The sequence below is a fragment of the Neodiprion fabricii genome, chromosome 3, assembly GCF_021155785.1.
Source record: "Neodiprion fabricii isolate iyNeoFabr1 chromosome 3, iyNeoFabr1.1, whole genome shotgun sequence".
NCBI lineage: Eukaryota > Metazoa > Arthropoda > Insecta > Hymenoptera > Diprionidae > Neodiprion > Neodiprion fabricii.
Genome location: NC_060241.1, coordinates 19,262,408 through 19,285,831, shown reverse-complemented (window position 1 = coordinate 19,285,831; position 23,424 = coordinate 19,262,408). Strand labels below are relative to the sequence as shown.

The 23,424-nt window shown below is 37.5% G+C and overlaps 1 protein-coding gene and 1 long non-coding RNA gene across 3 annotated transcripts; one reads left to right on the top strand and one right to left on the bottom strand.

Annotated features, from left to right (window-relative positions):
• Positions 1–8,518: 8,518 nt before the first annotated feature.
• Positions 8,519–18,026, bottom strand: LOC124177363 (lysosome-associated membrane glycoprotein 2). 2 transcript variants are annotated; one of them, XM_046559676.1, is made up of 7 exons: positions 17,785–18,026; positions 16,011–16,141; positions 14,555–14,743; positions 13,620–13,736; positions 13,287–13,374; positions 12,836–12,971; positions 8,519–11,883 (listed from the first exon to the last, which is right to left on the bottom strand). In XM_046559676.1, the coding sequence occupies exons 1-7, from the start codon at positions 17,891–17,893 to the stop codon at positions 11,679–11,681; spliced, it is 975 nt and encodes a 324-aa protein (XP_046415632.1). In that variant the 5' UTR covers positions 17,894–18,026; the 3' UTR covers positions 8,519–11,678. The 2 variants fall into 2 exon arrangements, with proteins under 2 accessions (XP_046415632.1, XP_046415633.1); XM_046559677.1 differs by lacking the exon at positions 17,785–18,026 and adding an exon at positions 16,519–16,572.
• A 168-nt stretch (positions 18,027–18,194) lies between these two features.
• LOC124177365 lies at positions 18,195–19,757 on the top strand. Its single transcript, XR_006869598.1, has 2 exons — positions 18,195–19,280; positions 19,370–19,757. It is a non-coding gene; the product is annotated as an uncharacterized LOC124177365 (long non-coding RNA).
• Positions 19,758–23,424: the final 3,667 nt, after the last annotated feature.

Genomic DNA, 23,424 nt, shown 5'->3' with positions numbered 1-23,424 from the left:
AAAACGGGACATTAGGAGAGTACCGACAACACACAAGCGCGCGCGCGCGCGCACTGAGAAAGCCCTTCTCCGCGATGTTTTCATCCGAGATTTATGGTAGGGCTAATTATTATTGGGGTGGATGGCTGATGGCGAGGGGGTAGATGAACATGTGCGAGCGACTCGGCGGGTGAGAGAGACGGACCGAAACTCTGGTTCGAGGAGGACGAGGACGTCGAGGAAGAGCAACCCTTGCGCCCCGGCTTGTTGGAGGAGGAGTTTCGGATCCACCGAAGAAGGAGCTACCATACGGACCGCCGACGAGACTCGGGTGCTGTCGCCAATTATACCGATCTCGGCTGATAGATACGCGGACCCAGGACTCTGGGAGATGACGGGGGTTCACGGTTTACGGTTTGTCGCTTATGCGCCCCGATGTCGATCTGCTGCGGTAAGGCTTATTAGGGCAGAATGCAACGCCTAATGATCCGGAGGCACATGTGTCGAAGTTATGTCACCCGATATCATCAACCCCGTGCCGTGGAAATTCCCAACCTCTGCCAGTTCTGGACTGACGCCCAGAGTGAGCCCTGTAATTTTTCAGTCTTAGATTTTTCTCATTTCGTTTTTTTACTAGCTCGAATGCGGAGGAATTGCATATGCGGTTTGCGAATCGTACGGTCTGTGATATATTCTTATCAGCAACTGCCTGCAGTTTGTGTCAGGTGAGTTTTGTGGGAGAACGGTGGTCGCAGGTCTCCTGAAGGGTATCGCGTTTCGCTGACTAAGTAGGTGGCTGGTATAAGGTACGCCAGTCGTATACCCACCAACTTCTGCGTACCTACTACGTTCTTCTGCCGAAGAGATCCGCAACTTTTTTCTGCACTGGTATGCCACTGTCCATGTGTTTCCCGCATGTATTCGAGCGAATGTATAGAGTGGCGCGTGATGAAGTCACGCCTGGCCTTGAAACTCGTCTCGTAACCCAATGAGAAAATAACGACCTTGCGAATTGCGACATACGTAACGAGTGAAAGTTACGTCATTGGTATCGAAGCTAAGCGAACCCTGAAAATTAAATTGCATACTCGAAATTCTATTGCCGCGCCGTGACAGTATTCGGAAAAACTTGAAATCTGTTTTACCGTCAAACCGTCATAATTGCAATTTGCTTACTGAAAAACAAGTTAGCCCGGGGCAAACGCGAGAGTAGCTCGATGATCAGACGCATTTCAACTCGTGATCGTTTAGCGTCGATATATTGGCATAACACCAAGGTAAGTACACGGAGGCGTAGCTGAATGGGTCCTCCGGATGTCCAATAATAATATCGACAAAGGTTTTAAGGGAGTGACAATGGGTTCGAGATGTGAATGAGCGTATAGCTCCATGTAAACTCATGGCTTGAGCCGCGTCAAGAGGCCCATTCTTATTTTGTGCTCCAACTCTCTTTCGCGTTGTTACGGTCGTCGAGAATTGGGGGATAAAAACTCTTCAAAAGAGCATCTGAGACCTCGACTCAGAGCTATTATGAACACTGTACAACGCCCTTCTGCCCTCCCCATCCCAGTGTAGCAAAAACCTCGAAGGTTCCACAATTGACACCGTACGCACACTACGAACCGAACACCCTCGTGTCATTCGTACAAACGAGCACTGTAAACTCTTCATTGAAGCCATGGTAGCCGTCGTCACTTCTGCAAATAAGAATCTACTGTCATAGACCATTCGCGAAAATCGCTTGGCTTTGGCGATTGCAGGAAAATAAGTTTGACGATCAATTATAAAAATTCACAGATGATAAACGTGATGGGGTTCAATTACTTTGGGTTTCGTAATATTTTTGCATCCATTTTTGCGTGACATAGCCTCAATCATTGCAAAAAGCTAAACATGCAAACGATACGTGCGACCATTAACTGATTTTTCAGTCTATCCTGCGGACTGGTGAATATTCCTTATAAAACATTCATATGGTGAGAAGTCCCGAGTCCATTGAAATATTTTATAATGAGTTCCTAAAAAACAAGTTCGTTCATGTTTGGAACTGTTTGCAATTTGCTATTTTGATACCCATAAATTAATGATCGTAGAGTTTTTATCTCTGAAACAGATAAAGATTAATGTCGAGTTTGGTAGGTTGCCTCTACTGAAAAAATTCTGTAAGCATATAAATTTACAACCTAACCCAAGAATATTCAGCTTCTTCACTTACATTACCGCTTACCTAAATCACGAGTGGAAAAAGTTTTCGAATAATTAGGCCCCTGGAACGGCGCGCACTGCGTAAAATGATAGTTTTGCCAATCGATACGTAACCTCCGTGACATCTGAAATCAAATAACATGCCGACAAGTATACAATGCTCGACTGCGTACATAGAACGCGCAACATATGAGACCCAACGATAGAGTGAGAGGGTGAGAGAGAGAGAGAGTGAGAGAGTGAGAGAGTGTGAGAGAGAGAGAGAGAGAGACTGAAGGGAAACAAGAGCGAGATAGTCTCGAAGGGAGCGTAAACGGGGTGGAGCTTAAGGGCTCGACAGGTTTCGTGTTACGTCATTGTATCTGGTGCCCTCGTACCATCCGAAAACCACCCCATATCCAACACGGGTGTCTCTAGGTGCGGCCTGGTTTGCTGTCTGCAGCCGTTTGCAGCCTAGATGGCAGACCGATTGCCGGCTCACCCCTAACCAGAGTTAAGGGATATTCTTTCGGATTATTAAATCTGCCGTCTGGACGCAGCAGGGGTTTATTTGATTTAATTTTTCCGTTTGTTTTTAGAAAATTGTATGAAATGTCAAGGCTGGTATGAGACATGTTTTAAAACATTAAAACTGAAACTGGAAACGACTATAATACTGACGATCTCTAGAACCGGATTTTCTCACCCTCGCTCATCGCCCGAATTTTTCTGTAACCACGACACCCATGCTTGAGCAAAATAATTACCGCTGTTACGGCGAAGTGTCTGCCTTGTACGTGTATTCACTATCTCAGCTAGGTACGTGGGCAGGTTCAGCTGACGCAGCTTCTTACCAAACTGCAAACTTCCATTTCTTTATCGCAATAATTCTCAGACAACAACCGGCTCTGCTCGACAATCTGCTTCGGGACTGCTCTAAAGAATAAATTATGTGTTGAGGAATTTAGTTTGCATGCTGTCTATTTTTTATGCGGCTGCAATCCTACGGTACTGTAAGTTCAAGATTTTGGCATTAGTAGGATTTCAGACTCGATTATTTTTATGCATGTACCTTATGGGTAGATACTTGTACGTCTGACTCTGTCTGGTTCTGCAAACAATCGCTCGAATATTCCTGGAATTGCCGATGCGCCAAATTCCCCTGCAATTGAACAAATCTTCACCAATCAATAAATCTTGTATCGTGTTTTATGATCTCACTTATAGACAGCGATCGAATTTCTCCAGATTCAAAGGAAGATTCGTCCGGCAGACCGTTTCCTGTTCTTCTCCTACGTCTTCGTTCCTTCTTTTTTATCCACTTACTTCGTTGCGGATTCAAAGAACTCCTCGTATCTTTGATGATCATAATTCTCGCGATGATCCTGTCATCGCCATTCTCAGGCGACTGAATAGCTGCGCTCTTAGAAAAACCACAGTGCTGTCAAACAGAGGGTATAAAAGCGTGGCTAATGCTAATAACGGCAGGTATATATACCAGACATGTATGCCAGGTAAAATCCCTTTCTACGATCTCATAGCTACGCGGCTCGGGTGCGGCTGCCCCTGTTCGACAGATCTCTTTCAACTAGGTGTGAAAACGGTTTACAGTACTTCGCGCACCGCCCGCAGAGGCTCGTTTCTTTCTCATAATTCGGTAGTCGCAACCCCCTTTGTGCATCCCCGAAAGTAATAATATGTTGAAATACAGAAACGGAGAGAGAGAAACGCGGTGGGAGCTGAAAAAGGAAAGAGAATGACGCAGCGACTAGAAGACATAGCCAAATTATACAACGGTACAAAGACGAAATAGCCACCATTACGCAAAGAAGCGGAAACATCCGACAAGGCTTGATATCGAAGAATTCGTTATCAGTCCGTGATCAATTTGATATCGTTTGAGATTGGACTCGAGTCGCAGTGAACATCGAAATACTCATTGAGGAAAACAGTCTGTCAATATTTGAACGGAAAAACCTATCGAATTAAGTACGCGTAATACAAGCTACAAGGTATCAACAATTTGAAAACAGGTTTTGGAAGAAGAACGTTAAGATGATCAAACTCTGGTATCCTTTACTCGATTTTAATTTTTCAGTCAATACTAACAAAGCGTGACATGTCGTCCAATTACGAAACCTTTTCTCAAATTATTGCTGATATCGTATCTAGTATCATTCGAATTTGGGCAGAATGATTTTTATCAGACAGTAGCAGAGACGTTGTCTCATTCGAGTTCGCTGCATCATTGGAACGAATAAAATTGACACCAATTTTATAATCAGATTCTTCTCTGTTCCTATCTTTCGATACAGAGTTTTTAATGTCCCGCCGACTCGTTTCTTGCATCACGCATATTTCCTCTTCGCGCGTACCTGTGCACCACACGCTTGTAAAATTTTCCATAATCGAATGAAATCGTCCGCATTTGATGACAGATGTGAACGGGATGAGCAGAAAGGAGGGTTTGAGTCTCGGGAGTTTGAGAACGGGCGTGAACGAGGCTGGCCTATAATTTATAAACTGGGGGCTGTTTTGGGGTAATTGCAGATAACGACGCGGGCGGCGGTACGGATAACAAGCCGACATGGGAGTCACTCGACACCACGGGACACTGTGCACTCCTACCCTCCTATCTGCGCCTCTATCGACGCCCCACGCGACCTATACGCGTCGGAGAACCAGCCCCTGCCCACAGCCCTCTACCCTAAAATCCGTAGCCACCTACACGTGCGTTTTGACGTATGATTTAGGTGAAATCGCTGCCCTGCAGTATCCATGAGCAATTTATTCGCAGCATGACAATGAAATTTTATTAGCGTCCCTGAAGCGCGAAAGGAAATTTTCGACTTTGCAAGTATTCGAAGAATCGATCGTTTCGTTCTTGACAATTTCTGTACTTGTTATAAGTCGTACTTATAGGTGCCCTGTCATTATGTCAATGTCAGTTAGAGAAATGTTTGGGATTGTGAGAAGACTTTTGAAATACTTGATGTAGCTAAAGCACGGTTATCGTGATAGCTGAGTCGTTGATTCGATCGTGAGTAAAAAATAATTCAGACAGGTTACAAATCAATTTAACTAAAGACTGAGAAGTTGCAGCGAATCGATCCTGAGACGAAAGGTTTTTAGCCTTCGAAACTTGCAAAGAGAAAAAAGGTTGAGGAGAGGATGAAACACATCTTAAAAGGTCAGTGAAAGATGTACAACATCTCAGCCAGATCAGTCACTCAATGTTCTGAAAGACTTTTTTGAATGACTGAAAGTTCAATCAGCAGGATTCTGAGATAAAAAGTTTTCAACTCCGAAAATCGTAAAACGGTATGGTTAATCCCTCCGGATTTTTTCAGCCACTTTTTTCCGATATTAAAACAATATCATTTATCATTCCATTGACTCTAAATTTTTTTGGGAATTGCTCGATATTTAATACATGAAACTCGAAAACTTATCGTTGTATACGTAGAAATATAAATTGAACATGTTTAAATAATTTATTTTTATTTGTCGTCAATATCAATTTCGATGACTCGAAACTTTGTATCATACTTTCTTCGTTTTTAATTAGGTGTGATGAAAAAATGTATCTTACGTTATCCGTATCTAACTTCGTAGCCAATTACCCGGTTTTATAACTATCTCTGAAGCTATTTCCATAGCACGAGAGTTTACCGCCTAGTGGCCTTTTATGGTGTTAGTTATACCGATGTGTACGGCGAATAAATTCTCTACTTCATTCAAAGCATATGGTGTTTCTTCTACCTTGTAAAATTTATAGTGCAACTGATTCAACCAGTTACGCCAAACAATCTCCGGTTAGATCGACAAAGTTTGGCATTCAATCGATTTAAATTTTTGGTTTGCTAGATTCGTGTACTTATTTTATTTTAAGTACCTGATTGTTTCTACCTACAAACATGCAACTTGCAGGAACAATACATAAGCTTCGAATGAAATGATATTTAGTTTACCGAATTTTGGAAACACATCGAAAGGTTCACTCGAATCAATACTTCAATCGATCGCGACAAGATAGATTTTTATTGAATCAAGGAATTCACCTGACTAAATCACTTTGAAAAACTAATTAAATCGAAATTGTGGAATTAATGACATCATATTTGGAACAGGTAAGGGATACTAGGTTGAAGTGAATGAACTCCAACAAAATATATTTTCAAGAATTCCTTTTTCTCTGTGCATAGTCCCTAGTCACTGCCATTAACGCTTCAATATTTACATCCAAAAAACGGAAAAATTACGTCGTGTTCCCACAGCTGTTAATCCTACGATATTTTAAACGTCTTGACTGAATTCCCGAGAGCCCAATTAGTGAGAAAATAATCCTCAAAAGAAAAGTAAAAGTCTAAAAAGACTTGTTCCCCAAAAACTACAAGAAAATCTAAGGCTAACCCCTTTTATTCGCAAAATTTCTACAAATTCTAAAGAAAGCCAGAATCAATTTATCAGTTATTTAGAATGCGCTATAGCAACGTATCGTTTCAAAAGAAAACGATTACGAATAGTTCCCGATCGCTGTGATTAATCGTTCAAAATTTACTATCAAAAGGCAATGAAGTCTTGTATTTTCTCAAAAGTTTATTGTATACAGAGTGAATTCCTAACGACCGCATATTCCGTCGTCTTCTCAAACATATAATGCGCACGCGCTTCAATACGAGAGCGACTGTTTACTGTGTAAGAACGGCCAACCACCATAAATTTTTGAATTCACATTTATGACGGTTCGTCGCTCTGGTAAACAGTCGCTCTCGTATTGAAGCGCGTGCGCATTATATGTTTGAGCAGACGACGGAATATGCGTTCGTTAGGAATTCACTCAGTATGTATTTTACATCAATACCATACAAAACATGTCTTCTCTATTCTCGACAATTTGTATTTACTAATTTAACCCAAACACAGGAATAAGCTACTAAATACGAATTATCGAGAATAGACAAAACATGTTTTCGAAGGCGTCGATCACGTCGTGACAGTAGTTTCATTTTTTGGTATATTTTTCGCGATACAATTCATAAAATGTCATCGCATTGCAGCACGTCTTTATTTAACAACTCCCAGAATCTATTTATTAGAACGGTATATGTAATGGATTCTAAAATCCAAAAATTAAAAAAAAAAATGAGTTCAGAGTCAAAGAATTACAAAGCAGATCTTCAAATTCCAAAGTTCGATACAAAAATAAACCTACTATATTTTTAACCAGCCACGTACTCGTTAATTAATTCACGCTTGCAAATCTTCCGGCACCGATAGCAGCTAAAATGTAAATCTTACTCCAAAATCAAGGGTAAAAGGGTGGCTCCGTTAGTCGCAATTCTATTCTTGAGGATAGGAGGAATACAGAAAAGATAGAAAGAGAAATATTTTCATAATCGTGAAGGAAAACGGCGCCCGCAATAATAACGTATCGTTATTTGCGTAAAATTGAACGATTTTCCAGCCGTTTGAAAGCACCCGGCAGGATGCTCTTTCCGTGCAAATCTTCAATATTTAGTTGACAGCCATTGTCGCAGGGATTTCAATGGGTGTTACAACAATAAGCTATTGACGAAAAGCGGGGCCACGGCGGTTCCTCGGAGCTGAGGGGCACAATCTGCCCCTTCCCATGAATATAAATACGTATATACAATATACCATGTGTATATGTGTAGTGTATATGTATATGTATATATATATATATACGTGTATGGGCGCACGCCCTACACGCGCAGTGCATGCCGGGATGCAGTTGCAGAGCTTTGCTGGCGATATTGCGCAAGGGTCTCATCCCCTCTCTCTTTTTCCACCGCTTTCAAGCATGCAGGGAAAAGGGGCAGTTTAGAGGATAAGCCTGCTTGACTGTACTTTTCACGCCCCTGTCTCATAATAGAGTAACATGAGAGAGGAGAGAACTAACATCGTTCGGTTTATTGTCGGTCGGTGGCTACATAATAATTTCCGAATTTAAGAGAGGGGGCTCGATTTCTGCAACTACGCTGCGTGACTTCGCTTTCGGTTTTTACTACCTACGTTTAATTACCGTTCCCGTTTCGTATTTTATTTTTCTCAATTCTTTTCGACTATTCCATCGAATTGTGTAACGCTGAGAGAGATTTTTTTAAAATTCTTTATCATTAACCGCAACGAAATTGTATAACAGCCTTTATTTATCGATATAATATCATTTCAATAAGTATTATATGATATACATCATAATTTTAGTTGAATATATATTATTATTACATATTGTGTATAATAATATAACATTAAACCGTATCATTGATCGCTTATCTTTTCTTCAATATTATATATTATGTTTATTATTACAATAATTATATTTGGATTCTTGTTTAATATACGCCTATGCAATGAAATTTATTAATAATCTTACTACAGGCAATATACTGCATATAATACGCCTCAGTTTGACATAGATATCAATGTATTTGATTCTATTTCTCTATCTAGTTTCATTTCTTATCCGCAGTTTTTGTGATATACTAAGAAGTTTGATATGAATTTATTGACATTAAAATTTATAGTGCTTCCGTAATAATTATATTATTCCTTTTTCTCTTCCCAAGTATTCACTTCTTTTTTCAACTGTGCAGGGCCACATAATCACAAATTGACAATATTTAATTGATGAATTAATCGATTAATCGTATAATTTTGAATATATAATATACACGATATGTTATGGCATGATTTTTCATACGATATATTAAAATCATATAATGTATATGTACACACGATAGTAGTATATTTATATGTATTGTATATATATTTTTAAATATGCACTTGGAAGACAGAGTTTGATATATCATTAATAAATAATCTTTCCCTATATATACGTGTACATTGTATTGTATATATTTTTGATATACAATAATAATATGCCTCTCTTCTCTAATATTCTCATATATATTTTATCTTTCCTTTTTTCTGCCCCCATTCAGATAATTTTCTCCAACTCCTCACTCGTCATACCTGCCCCTTTATTTTTTCGGGACACGCAATTCATCGATATTATATAATCAATTACACACCGCGTATAATAACAACAATAATATTGATTCGTTTCATACACGCGTACTTTCTTTCTAATTTTATTCCCTCGCATAGTATATTTTTCTATCTTTTCATTCCTCTATTCTTCAAACAATACAACAAGTATTATACGATCTGGATACTTGTCGAGACATACAGATACGTATGGATTTTTGTAGATATGCATTTTTGTCTACATATTATATATTTTATACCAATACTTTTTTTGGTTGCTTAGTAATTATTTATAGTAATGTTTATGCATAATTACCGGGGTTTGCGGAATTACGCGTACGGCGAGATCTTAATCAGCACGCAACGGAATATCGTTGAAAAATTCTGTCCACGATTTTCATCTTTTCGTTAGTTCGTCTTAGCTAGTTGTACGCGTAGTTTTACTTTGTGGTGTTTATTCGATATAAAAATAAATTAGAAATGCATAGCGTAATATATTTTGGTAAGATTATACGGATTGGAAAACGAACGATGACTTGATTCTAGAAGACCGATTCTACGAGAATAATATTCTTATATCAAGTTTACCGATATTCTACTCTCTTCGTACTCCGCGTAATTCTGGACCACCCTGTAGATGTACATTTTCGTTCCCCTCTTGTTTAGACATTTTATAAGTTCCTACGTAATATAATCATACTGCGATATCTAGAAAAGAGCACAAATCGACATAGCAATACACCGGATTATAACAATATGACGAAATATGTATAACGTTATGTTTAATGCATTATATCTATTGTATTAGCTTAACTGTAGAATTTGTAGCTCCTACTTATTTAGTAGATCAAAAAAGAATTAGTACATGCTCACGGCTATGCGTAAAAATACTCGGTATACGATTGATCTAAAAACGCGAGCTGATGGCGAAAGAAACGTACAAAAGACTTGCCAATTTAATTAACGATCTGAGCTTTTACATGTACTAAGCGGCAAGAATACAGCTTATGTACATACATGATTGGAAATACATGGTAGATATGTATTTTTAAGTGTAACAAGTGATATTCTCATTACACATGACGGACAAAGAAAAATTAACAACAGTTTCCCGGGTTTGGAAACAAGAGGAGTATTTGAATGCATAAGCTAATCTATGTCCCTAATAATTAATTGCAGCTGCCTAAAAAGGGCGTTTCGATATTTAGAAACTCGAAAATATTATAAGAATATCATTATTAAATAATCAATTTACTTCCAGCCGGCAAATCGCCGAGTCTAACGGGCATGTTAATCAATCTTGTTTCCGCAAATGATAATTATATCCGCACGTCTAACCTGCACGCATAAGTATTATTAATACGATTTTACATAGAAATGTGTAAATAAAAGATGCGAAAGCATGTCGAGTAAACACATATTGTGTGTAAAACCGAAATATGATATTTACACAAATGTGCAATAATATGCCTTTATCCAGAATCGTTATTACGTCACATTTAATTTCGGCTGAGCTAATTTTTTAGTCATACTTTCGCTATTATGCATCTGTTGAACGACACATTCATACAACGGATCGCCAGGGTACCGAAGAAAACCGTTTCGCAAACTTCGAAATATTCCAACACATCTACTTTTCAGCTAACAGAAAAATCTGAAGTACATCAAACTTTTTAGTAATAATATCAAGCCTGTGCTTTAAGGGTTCTTCAAATTTAACGTGAATTATTTTGCGAATTAGAATAAAATCAACTCTTCTGTAATTCTAAGATTACTTCCTAACGCAGATGGACTTTCAAATGTCACTGCAGGTTATTATCAATGTGAGATTATGTGGCATAATTCTTTGAATCTACCTTCTCTCTAAATCGATCCTGCACCAAGTCTGCTGGATTTGAATACCACATTTTCCATCCAACACTTGATTTCAAAGCACTTGTATCGAGGGCTAAGGGACGTAACCCAAAAAAAAACGGGGAATACTGCCATAAAGGTGTAAAAATCCCTTTAGTTAACTTGGATTTTCCACAAAAGTCGAACTAAGCAGCCTTCAGCTTTTTGTTTTCTACGCGCTTTTGACCATTACTCCCGGAATGATAGTCAGGACAGTTTCTCAACTGATGTGTTGCTACAGCGATTTTTGAAAAATAGAAAAGTAGTGTATATATGAGTTCTAACTCAAAAAAAATGGCGTCGTACCGGCAGAGTATCCCGATTCCTACGTTTTCTGAAAACTTTTTTCTACTGTCGGTAGGGTAGGAATCGGGATACTCTGCCGGTACGCCGCCATTTTTTTTTAGTTAGAACTCTTATATTTACACTACTAAGAAACATTTTTCCTAACGAAACACGCAAGATAATCTCGGGCACTCTGGCACAATCCGTCGTGAATATAGTGCGTTTTACGTGCATAACGTGCCATTTCAAAACGAATTAACCGACTGTTTCGGCGACCAAATCTTCTCCTCTAGAGTTACGTATGAGTTACAGAGAGCTTTGCAATTTTACTCCATCGTATCGTACTGGACCTTCTTCACCTTGAAGTAACGATAAGCCGCGTAGCCGGTGATCGTCAAAAGAACGGCAGCCGCCAGGGTCGAACCGACAGCAACCGGTGCGGTTTCGTCGCGTGTTGCGCGTTCCGGTTTGCACCAAAATTCCGTGGCGAAAGTGTTGCTTTTGAACTTGAAGGGCTGAAGTTTCATTTCCCTGAGCGTGGAAAAACATTCGATCGTTAATTGGACCACAATAATAACGCGATTCCCTTTTTTACAATAATCGGTTGGTTGGTCCGTTAAGGGAAGAATTTAAAGACGGTATCCCTGAGGAAATTTTCCTGACCAGTGCTCAGCCGGTAAGTGAGCCTAGGTGGGCCTCGGTCGTGAGAAACCGTGTTGGTAATCCGATACCTTCTTTATCGGCGGGAGCTTCTTGACACGCAATCCCATAAAGCACACAAATCCTATTACGGTAACCGTCTTTAACAGTCTTTAGTCAACGGTTGGTCGAAACTCTACACTTTTTTTATCTGTTTCGTTAAGACATGGTTACACGTTATGGATATATTTATAGAATAATTGTATTCCTAGACTAAAAAGGTGCCTTGAAAATTACGAAAATAGAAAGTATTTGAATTATAAACAAAAGCTCGGATGTCGATAATTCACTTCAAATTACTTCGAAAAATTTATAATCACTCTACTCTGACTCATTCTATTCAAAAGACTATTCTCTGCAACGTCGGTATAAAATTTATTTTTTTTTTTGACAGTCAACAGCCACATGTTTATGATTATTAAATTAACACTTAATGAAAAACGTGATTACTTTATGAAAAAATAATTTCATATAAAATTAAGATGATCCATCCATGAACGAAATCAACACCGATCCGTGAAAATTGTGGGAAGAATACGATTTATGAATTATGAAACACAGAACGCAAATTTAATATTTCCCAAATTATTATCAACTAAACTTCTTTCGTGCGTGAAATGATGGGATTTTTTATGACGAGGGAAATTTTACTCAAGAAATTTGAGTAAAGTAACTTCAGTTTCATTGTTCGAATCTTAAGTTCCACAGTTTGTTTGCTTTATTAATTGTGAGACCAGTTTCAACCGCGATTATTCGTAGATGAATCGTAAATTAAAAAACTCACCTGAGGAGCACAGTTGCATGAGTTTTACCATCTGTCAGAGGAATTTCCTTCTCGTTGCAGGCATACGATTTTCCAACCGGTGTTGGAAAAAACATGGTACTGTGTTTTTTTCCGGTGGTTAATCGTACAGTTTTATCTACGGAGAAGCAAACAAAATACCGTGTTTATTAACCGCTTCAGCCAGCAACAATTAATTCCTTTAAATATTATTGATTTTCTGAAAAATCACAGAGTAGAAATGACCTTAAGAATTTGCAGAGACTATTAATTGAAACGTTGAATTTAAAACTGCGGATTCGTAAGTCAAGGAAGGTATGTTGAAAGAAATTAACTTCACGGACCCAAGTGCCCTGTAAAATCGTAATTACATTTCACACTGATACACGTATGGAGGCCAAGGACAGGAAGGGAAAAGGAAGAGATTGAGGCGGGTCGAGGCTTATCAACTCACTTGGCTGATCGATCAACTCGAAATGGCGGTCGCTCGAATTGTATGTCAGTTCAATTTTGTCGACGTACCATCCCTCGCCCCCGGGTGACTGTAATTGAAATTTGGACAGTTCATTTTCTTATTAAATTATTTCATTATGTGTAAGTAGTCCAACAATCGTCGTTGAATGACCGATTACCGGGCTTATTGAGTATTATCATTACAAAGGCATAAGCGGGAGTATGAACGGTGAAAAAAGTGGTAAATGTAAAGGGACCGATATAATCGATCACTTCATTTGAAAAATCCGGTAAACAGGTGCTACGTTCATTTTTGTGAAGCATCGAAACTCACCCTGGCGAAACTCCAGAAGAGAACGAAGACCTTCCACTTCAATGACATCGTGGCTGAGTTGTCGTTGGCACAGTTACCCGTAACCGTCGCATCGTTCGGTACATAAATATCAGCCTCCTGAACATAGAATTTTTCATTTTTATTTTTCAGGTTTTTCGAGTTTTTCTAACATCAATGGGGGCTGTACTGAGTGAGAAGTTCGAAGCTTTCGATTTTTGGGCTTTGAGATTCACTGCAAGTACTTGTAATATCTGAGAAATATCCCCTGAAATTTTTTTGTTAATTTGACCAAAATTGTCAGAATTACGGAACGATCTATTGTTTAATTAATAATAGACACAAACGACATCCACAAAAATCCACAATATCTACTGTCGGATTAAAGCCGGTAATGAATATCCATTGGCCGCCTTGTTATTTTTCAAATAATAATCTTCACTGTAGAAACTATCTGAAGTTCATAAAATAATTGTTTTGAATACGTGAAATCATTTTGAAAAAATGTCAATTGTCTCTAAGGCAAATATACCCAAATATACAAAATACGGCAAATGAAATTTCTAGTGGTGTTTACTCTGCAGACCGTAATGGCATTTAATTTTTTTTACCGTAACAAGAAAGTATATAATAATTCTGAGTACAAAGTGGAAATGAATTTTTTTAGCTGTAAACATGAAATCTAGTATGCGTTACTATTATTTTTAATTTTGGTCACTCGTACTATATTTTCGTATCACATTTCCGATAATTTGATGAACAATAAGTTGAACTTATAATTGTACCACATTTTCTCGTAATTCCATTCTACTAGAATTTCCCATAAGTAACTCGAATAACGAATGATATTTTTCACAGTGTATAAAATTGATCCTTCTGCACCGTTATTCGCCGAATTGCTATTTCATATTTATCCACGCATATCATAGTACGGTTACCCGTTCTTCGCCGACTTTTGTCTTGTATTTGACGGTGATTATAGCGTCGACTTGGAGGAGAATGCAAGCCTGCCCGTTACTTCCGTTGACGCGATATAAAGGCTGCTCTCCGGAAGATGATGGAGTAGACACCGTGCTCGTTGTCGTTGTCGTCGTTGTCGTTGTCGTTTTGAGATCCGAATAGAGAATCTGCTAACAAATACTTTATTAAATATAGCGAAGCCTACACCAAACGAGATCAAATCAACCGACCAAAAGTATATAGATTCAGAAAAAACGATATGCGAAACGCTGTTTTCACCCAGATTTTCACAAATCGTGAAATAATTTGTTAGTTTCATAAAAATTATTTCCAACAATGTAGCGCGGCGAGAGTGAAAAAATTTTCCGCGTTCTTCGCGGGATTGGCTAAGTGCAGACGAAGTCACGTTGACATGGGTTCTAAAATTGAATGGGTATAATTGTATATTTATATCAGAACATAATTGCGAAAGCTTTGATGTATCTAATCATCGGAGCATGAAAGATAATTAATTACTGTCATTAATTATACATATACATGTGTATATGTTGAGATCTATGTACGTGACGCAGGCTGATACACGTCTCTACTTAATTATGCTTTGCGTTTCGGTAACCTAATATAATATGTCGTGCATAGGATTAGCTGAAAGCGTTGATCACGTACCGCGAAAATCCATTACAGTAATTATACTCGCATATTATTAATTATTCAACCATGGGTCAGAACGCGCTTGTGCTCTCGAATTGTGTATTGTATAGTTTATAATTATAATTTATAATTATAGTTTACAATTATGCTTAAGTTCAAATTAGGGATTTTATGATGGTGAAATTTTAGATGCTGGTGTAAGATGATTCACATAAATTTGCGACGAAAAAAGCGAATAAAAACCGAGATTGAAAATTTCTAAGGATATATCTCTACTCTAGTCTTCTCTACATATATACAGAGTGATATTCACGTTTGTTCACGTGTAAATCCAAAACTACTCTCCTGATTTTGATTTTTTTGTTTTTTTTTGGATAGCTACAACGTCTGACCATATTTTAGGCTAGGCATACTTCGTTACAATCAGATCAATAGTTTTGGAGATACAATGATATTTGTAAACCAACAACTCGGAACGGGATCAGTCACTTATGCGACCGCTGACTATACTCTTCCAGATAGAGGAAAGTTACGGCCAAAAGTTTTCAAGGCCTCGATGAGCTCTGCAAAAAAATCTGCGAGAGCATAAGCTATGTATAATAATTTTAGCACAGGCTGCATTTGAAAATATTCGCGAGCGCAGTCGCAATGGGCTGCCAGTATAGGTATCTACATACGTATATGCATGTGTGATTTATCACTGTACGTCACTTTGTAATCGACTATGATTCGTCCGCACCTACGTGCGGGATATATGGAATAACAAGGTTTGATTATACTCACCAAGGGTATCCTGGGCTTCTGGGTAGCCATGTCAACGATTATTCTAACGGGTCGGGATGTCGTAAAATAGCTGTCCAGTTCTTGGGTTGCTTGGTGCGCCGGTCCGCTCAGGACTGTCCCCAGGATACACCCTGGTCAATTAAATTTCAGTAGTTCAATTACAAGTATCATGTACATATTCACTCGCTTTTCGTCCTTGCATAAGTCAGAGCCAGTTTGATTGCATTCGCGGCTTAAAGTTAAAGCTCAATCACTTATCCCAATTCCCCGATTCCCGCATATGTTAATTAAACGGTAAGTAATCAATGGTGCACGTATTTCAGATCTTTAATTATACATTTATCGCATTTTAAAATCAAAAGAACACAAGTTTATTTCAGAATGAATTCCTTATAACCCGTGACAATGACGTTATTTTTAAATTCTAAACTGCAGCATATATCAACAAAAAGTTATTCTTCACCGATGAAATTCGTCAATTAGAGTTTTAAGACAAAAGTCGTCACACCTTGAGCTCGTAATTTCAGTTGAAACACATTGTATTGCAGAAGTATGTGCTCGTAAAATAGAACTGAGAGTTGATACATATATACAACAAGAATTACCTAATCAAATTATTATGCATGTATTCTAATTGTGAGACAAGATTCGTTTCGTCCAACACTAGATCGGAGCAATTTAGCAATTGACTCGTCCTCTACGATAAGTTGTGAAATCGTGCGGGGAACTTCTCACATTGTACACGAGTTGTAGGTATCGATAGACCGAGCAGATTGGTGTTCATTCGGTACTCAAATTCGAGGAGTTTTTATTTTGAATAATTGCACGGAACTTTCACCGGCATCTATGAAAGTCTTTTCGAAGAACAGGAAACAGAAGGTTATCAGCAGTGAATAAAACATATTGATCGTCCAAAATTCCCAACAAATCATTAGAACATCTCGAGTTCTTCACGTATGAAGCATCAAACGGTTAGGGATATACCGATCACCTTTCTTTCTAACAAAACAAAACCCGAAGTATTTGTTGTATGGTTCGTCCAACTGCGTACAGATGCTTTTGCCGGAACGATACATCAATCAATGGAACGAAAACAACGATTCCGACAAACTTCGACTTTCACGTGATAATAGAACAGCACAAGAGTTCGCATCCGGTGTTTTCAAATGTTAATCACACTCCCTCAGAAATAAATAATAATAAAATTGTCCTAGTTTTACGTGTTGACTTGCATATTTCCTTAATATGCAAAACGCGTGACTTTCAGTTAAGGATATTATAATGTCTTTCTCGCGAAAAGCAACAGCTACGTTTGAACGTCAGTAGATTGAGCGATTACAGCAAAGAGCACGAAGGCATCACGTACAAGGCACATGAACTCCTTCTACGTAGACTATACAGAACCCTAAATTACCGAGGGGGCCGTAGACGGATGAGCAAAACCTTGCGAAATATTTCAAACAAATGTCACAATAAATTTAAACGTGATGAAAAACAAAAAAATAAGAACCACAGAATCTTTCATGCGTTCGAACCCTGCTTAAGCTCGCGCCGCCAATTTAGAGCTTTGCTAGATCCAACGATCGTACGTACCATGAGAAATGTGCATAAAACTGCAAAGTCAACCGTATCAAAATTCCCATAAATATAAATAGATACGGATCATGGATTCGTTAATATCAGACTCCCCTCGACTCACACATGTAAATTATCTCTATTGTTACCGCAATCATTATCGTTGTTAATAAAAGGGGTTAAAAGATCGACTACTCACACAGGGCTAAGACAACTCTCGCGAGTGCGACCGGGGCACGGTGTTGACGATGATGGTGGTACCGCTGTAGGAATCCTGGTGCAGTCCGAGGTGTGCGAGCCATTGTCATTCGGTCAATGTATCAAAATTACGTGTCGAATATGCAGCGTCGGAAACGAAGCGATAGAAAAATACGTGGGCGATACGGACGGCGGAGTATCGCGACGTCTCGAGGTTCGCCGACGTTGTGAAAGACGGAGAGAACTGAGCGAACTTCCCCACGATCAATAGGGGTGCCTTTCAGCATGCGCTCCAACCGTCGACACACGTATCCTGGTAGTAAAGGCAAGGTGGATACGTAAGGGGTAGGCGAAAGGCCTCCCCCGCCCACGGCTTCATCCACATCTCGACATATTCCTGTATCAGTGACGCACACCCACGGCCTTGCTCCTTGTTTTTTTCACCATCAAAACCGCCCCCGACGGTCTTCATTCACGAGCTTACGCGGCGTACGTCACGAGGGCGCGTAGGTGGATGGAAATTCATCGACGATTTATCCAAAGGTGACGACGACGTTCGCGTTTCCGTATCACATGGACGAAAACTTCGGCGAGAACGCTTTTGTTCGCGATAGTTCTGCCGTGTTATAAGCTCTTCTCGAGTATATTCTCTCAGTTTTTATTAACTACGGTATACGAATACACTGACAAGAATTTAATTTTTTACACTTTCTAGAAAACTCTGTAGCAAAATAGGCATTGTTAGGAGAGTATAAATATTGTGCAATGTTACGAGCTGTTATTTAGCTTATCAACCTATTTGGTGGAAATTTATTGTTGCACCAGCATCAAATTATTGGAATAGTTACAAAAAAAAAATATAGTACGCTGAGTGACCGTGCGATTCAAAAGCAATGAAAATAGCAATACGTACCAGGTATCCTGGTTACGGAATCAAAACTAATTTTTATTTTCTACCCGGATGTCAACTAACCGGGTGACACGGTATTATAATGATACAAAGAACTTTCTTTTTTTAAAAATTTTCAGTGATCACTTTTTTCGTTTAATTCTGCATCATTTAATCGCTGAATATCATCAATTGCAAATCAATGGCATAATTCCATAGTTAGCTTTTAAAGTACGAATTGGAAGGCTTATACTTTTATTCACGGTGGTTCCAACCACGATAGCTATGAAATGATTTTTAATTTTTGTTAGAAAAGGTGCGACGCGAGAAGTTTTTTTGTGGAATACCGATTTCCTGTGATCTTTGATCAATATCCGTAAGCATGTACCGAATAGAATCAATCCAAGCAGGCAAGAAAATACTTGTTATAGTAAACTTTACAAGTAGTTAAAATTTTATGTGAACCGAAAAAGTTTCAAACTTTCACCGACGTTTCCCCTTAGATATTTTATCTCTCGTTTAGCCTTAAAGAATCACTTCGGCTCCACGGTTCGTAATATCAAAAGTCAAGTGGATTAAATTCTACCGTGTACTGCAATATTCAACATGTAATTGGCCAACTGTAATAAGTGCATGAAACCCGCATATGCAATACTGTTTTTTTTTTTTTAATGTATTTAATGTATTATTTATACAGGTGATGAACGAAAGAAAGTAACCACAATCAAGCAAAATCAGACACACACATTATATATCGATATCACTTATGGAGCTATACTTTGGGTCACATGAAATCTGAATTCCAAACTGCACTTTTAATATCGGTGGATGGATACTGCAGCACATATGTACATTGTGCTCGGCATGCGACGGAAGCCTTCTGTAATAATAATATTGGCCACATACCAACTAAGGTGATTTAAAATAGCACCAATTGCCGGCCTCTCCATCACAACAATTAAATATCATTCTTATTGTTATTACCATAATTAATATTTGAATCAATAAATCCCTTGGATTACGAACATAGTTGCTTTACATGAAAATTATTCCGCAACCTCGATTGATGACAAATTCCAGTATTGTGCAGATCCTAAAAACCGTAATAATATCGCAAACGCTCTTCGTTTTTTTTTTTTCTAGGCAATGATTGTACAAGCGAATAGTTAACGTACATGCATAAACCAACATTTGGCATTCTAATATTTATACGTAGTCAACGTATACCAGAATGGTTAGAATGTGGCACGAATTATATTCCTCGAGTAAAACTGAAGCGATATATCCGCGAAAAGAATATCTTGTCGATTCTTCGCAAACATTATACTCGCCATAAGATTGCTCATTTCTCGATAATTGACTAACTAACCAACGCTCAGCCTTGTCCTAATGTGTACAGTATACGGAAAAATCGACTACTGTCGATTTCATCACCCCGACAAGTACTATTTTCTTGGAAACGAACTCATTATCTCACTCATTATTAAGGGAATCAAGTAAAATCCCATTGCGCAAGAATTTTCGTCCCGTAATTAATGATCATCAATGAATTACACATGCCAATGTAATAATTATCATTTAATAATATGTTCGAACGTTGGCTAATTACCGTACATTAGTCATGTATGATGGTCTTTAGGTTTATGATGATGCAATATGTATGTGACACGTATTACAGAATTACAGCAAAAACATACCAAGGAATAAGTTATACGAATTAGATCACCAACACGTATCTCATCAAACAGCAATTCAATATCAGTTAAAATACGTCCCACCTCGTTATACATACGTACACTATTACGTCACTTAAAATCATCAATCCTCTCGCAAATTTTGATAACGACCTAGTTAGCGAACTTTTCTATTTGTTCTAACGTTGTACAACAATTTATCTTTGAATATTTCCACTACAGTGTGCATAGATTCATGTAGGTACTTTCAAAGTTAACGGCTTATTTCCAAATAATTTAGGGAGTGTTAAGAAAGGAACAGGTGAATTGAATATCCATTTAGAATTATTCTAATCGTTCGTTTGAACTGAAATAAAGGTTTGACTATTTAATTTTTTTTTCTTTTTTTTTTACGGTTCAGGTTTCTTATTACAGTTGTAACAGTGCACCAGGTATGCATATTTATATTGAATAAGTCCTCGTGTTATAGGTATAATATTTGAATAGATTTAGTTGGATGTTTGTTTTTCCTCAGATACGAGTTGAAAGAGAAATTTAGACCGTTATTATTTTGCTTACAGTATATATATATATATATTTTTTTTTTTCAATTAGATTATGTATCTGTATAATATCGCCTACCGGTGGTACTAATATTTATTATTATTATAATATTACGATCATCGATACGTAATTTAATATTATGATTCTATTTGCCTCATATAAATGTTTATATTACATATATACATATATATGTGTATAATATTATGTGTATATATGTATAATATTAATATTCAATGATCCCAGCATTAATATCAATTATATAATAATACTCAGACATAACAAATCTACTCAGTTATACACACTTACCAAGTAATTACTGTATGTATATTTTAGATGCATTCAATCGTAGAGTCAAACATTTTTATTATATTTACCTATATATGTTTTTATGTGTATATGTATATGTCTAATGTTTATTTATTGTATATAGTAACTTGCAAACATAATTCACCACAATATGTCGCGATATTTTGTGCGTCAAGAAAAAGTTTCAATTATCTTCAAGACCTCGGGCAAACCGATTTCGTCACGCGTTTGAAAGACAAGGTTTGATTTGCCACGCGCCGCTCAAATTTAAAATTCACCTTCGGTTGGTCAAATAACCAAACTGTCTGAAAATCAAGTCTTCGATCAATTTTCATGATCACAAAATCAGGAAACCGAATGTATTTTCATGGACAGCGACGCTCGCAAACCGGTGATTATTAAACTTAATATTTTTCACTGCTCGGTAAATAAAAAAATCCGTTTCTAAACGGTAATCCAACGGCTAATGAAACATTACAAGATACATTGATTCCATCATCCCCGAATTCCGTCGACGTTAACAACGGTATTTACTTGTAACATTGGACGTTTGCGAAAGCCGAAATCGGCTATACCTGTGCCTGAGTATAAATAACTCTATCATTTATTATTTACTCATCGTTTGTTTATGCTGCAGAACTCACTGCACGCAACGGCAATAATCATCTTATGGCACGTGGGTTTGTCCTTCTTTTTTCTATTTATTTATTCACGTAATACTAACCCTTAAATTATAACCGACCGACCTGCATGATAACACAGTTCCATCACAGTGTCGTTATCGCAATTATCGGAAGAACAATACCGGTACCCATTATTCCAACAAGTATAATCTTATTATTATTTTATAGATAGACTAAAATTTCTTTTCTCTGCCCTCTACGTTTAAATAAAGTGGATATGCATTCGTTTTTCATCGATTCGATGAGGAATTATATCGCCAATATAAGTATTAACTTATTTATACATACGTATAATCGTCGTATATGTATCATATGCGCATACGTGTGTATATACACACACATATAGATAGATCTTTGCAGATTGTACACTAGTCCAAAATAAAAGAGACAGATTTGCGAGATTCAATTAATCATTGTACCAGTATTATTAATTAGAACCAAATTTCAATCCCTTCATTTGTTATTCCCTACACCTCATCTATTCCAAGTTCAAACAATACGTGAATACAGGAGAATACCTACTACGTTATGCAGGCGCAAAGGAAGACACAGGAAAAAAGCTATCAAGCGGCTGGACTCAACTTTTTTTGTGCCGATATTTTTACCTCAAAATTGATACAGAGACAACAGAGGAGAAAACACGAGTGATCACCGACCCAGTATTTCTTTCGTGTTTTCCATAAGCGGACATTAAAGTAAGTTTTATATTCGATTCACGTTTGTCACGGTGGTAAAATGTTTCATAACGATTTATTAAAATATGCAATACTGGAGTTTAAAAAAATGTACAATGTCAGGTATGTTTTTTGGATGAAAAATGTATGTGAAAATAATTTTCAACTGATGAAGAACAAATGCAATAAAAATATGTGCCCCGTTTTGATACAATATTAAAAACACTACGTAATCCATCCTACTCAATTTCTGTGCAATAATGATCATACTTACAATGATAACAATAATAATATTAATAATACTAGTAATAATGACACTTATAATGACAATAACGATAAACGTACGAAAATTTTTGGTATCTAGTATTTATACATAATAACTAGCTTCGTGAAATGAAAAGAAGCTATGGCATACATGGCAGTAATCCTCGTATCTACAAGGACTTTATTTGTATTAAAAATTTCAATTAGTATATACTATGTATGTGTATACACATATCCTTGAATGTATATATAATATGTATAGTATTATATAGTATCATCATTTGTTTAGTACGAATAAATAACGAATGTTTATCGGCACGGTACGTCAATCGATCAGTGATCCGTTCATTATGAAAAATCAGACTGAATAAAAAATAAATAAAGTTAATATCTAATGAACTTATCCAATCGTTTCTATAATATGTGTACAAGTATGTATGTATATCGTACAGTATCAACCACGGTACATAAACGCGTATAAATAATATATGCACATAGGTATATGTATGTATATATACATATAAAGTAGTGGTATATGGTGTACACGAGAAAAAATATAATATTAAACAATAGAAATAAGGGAACGAA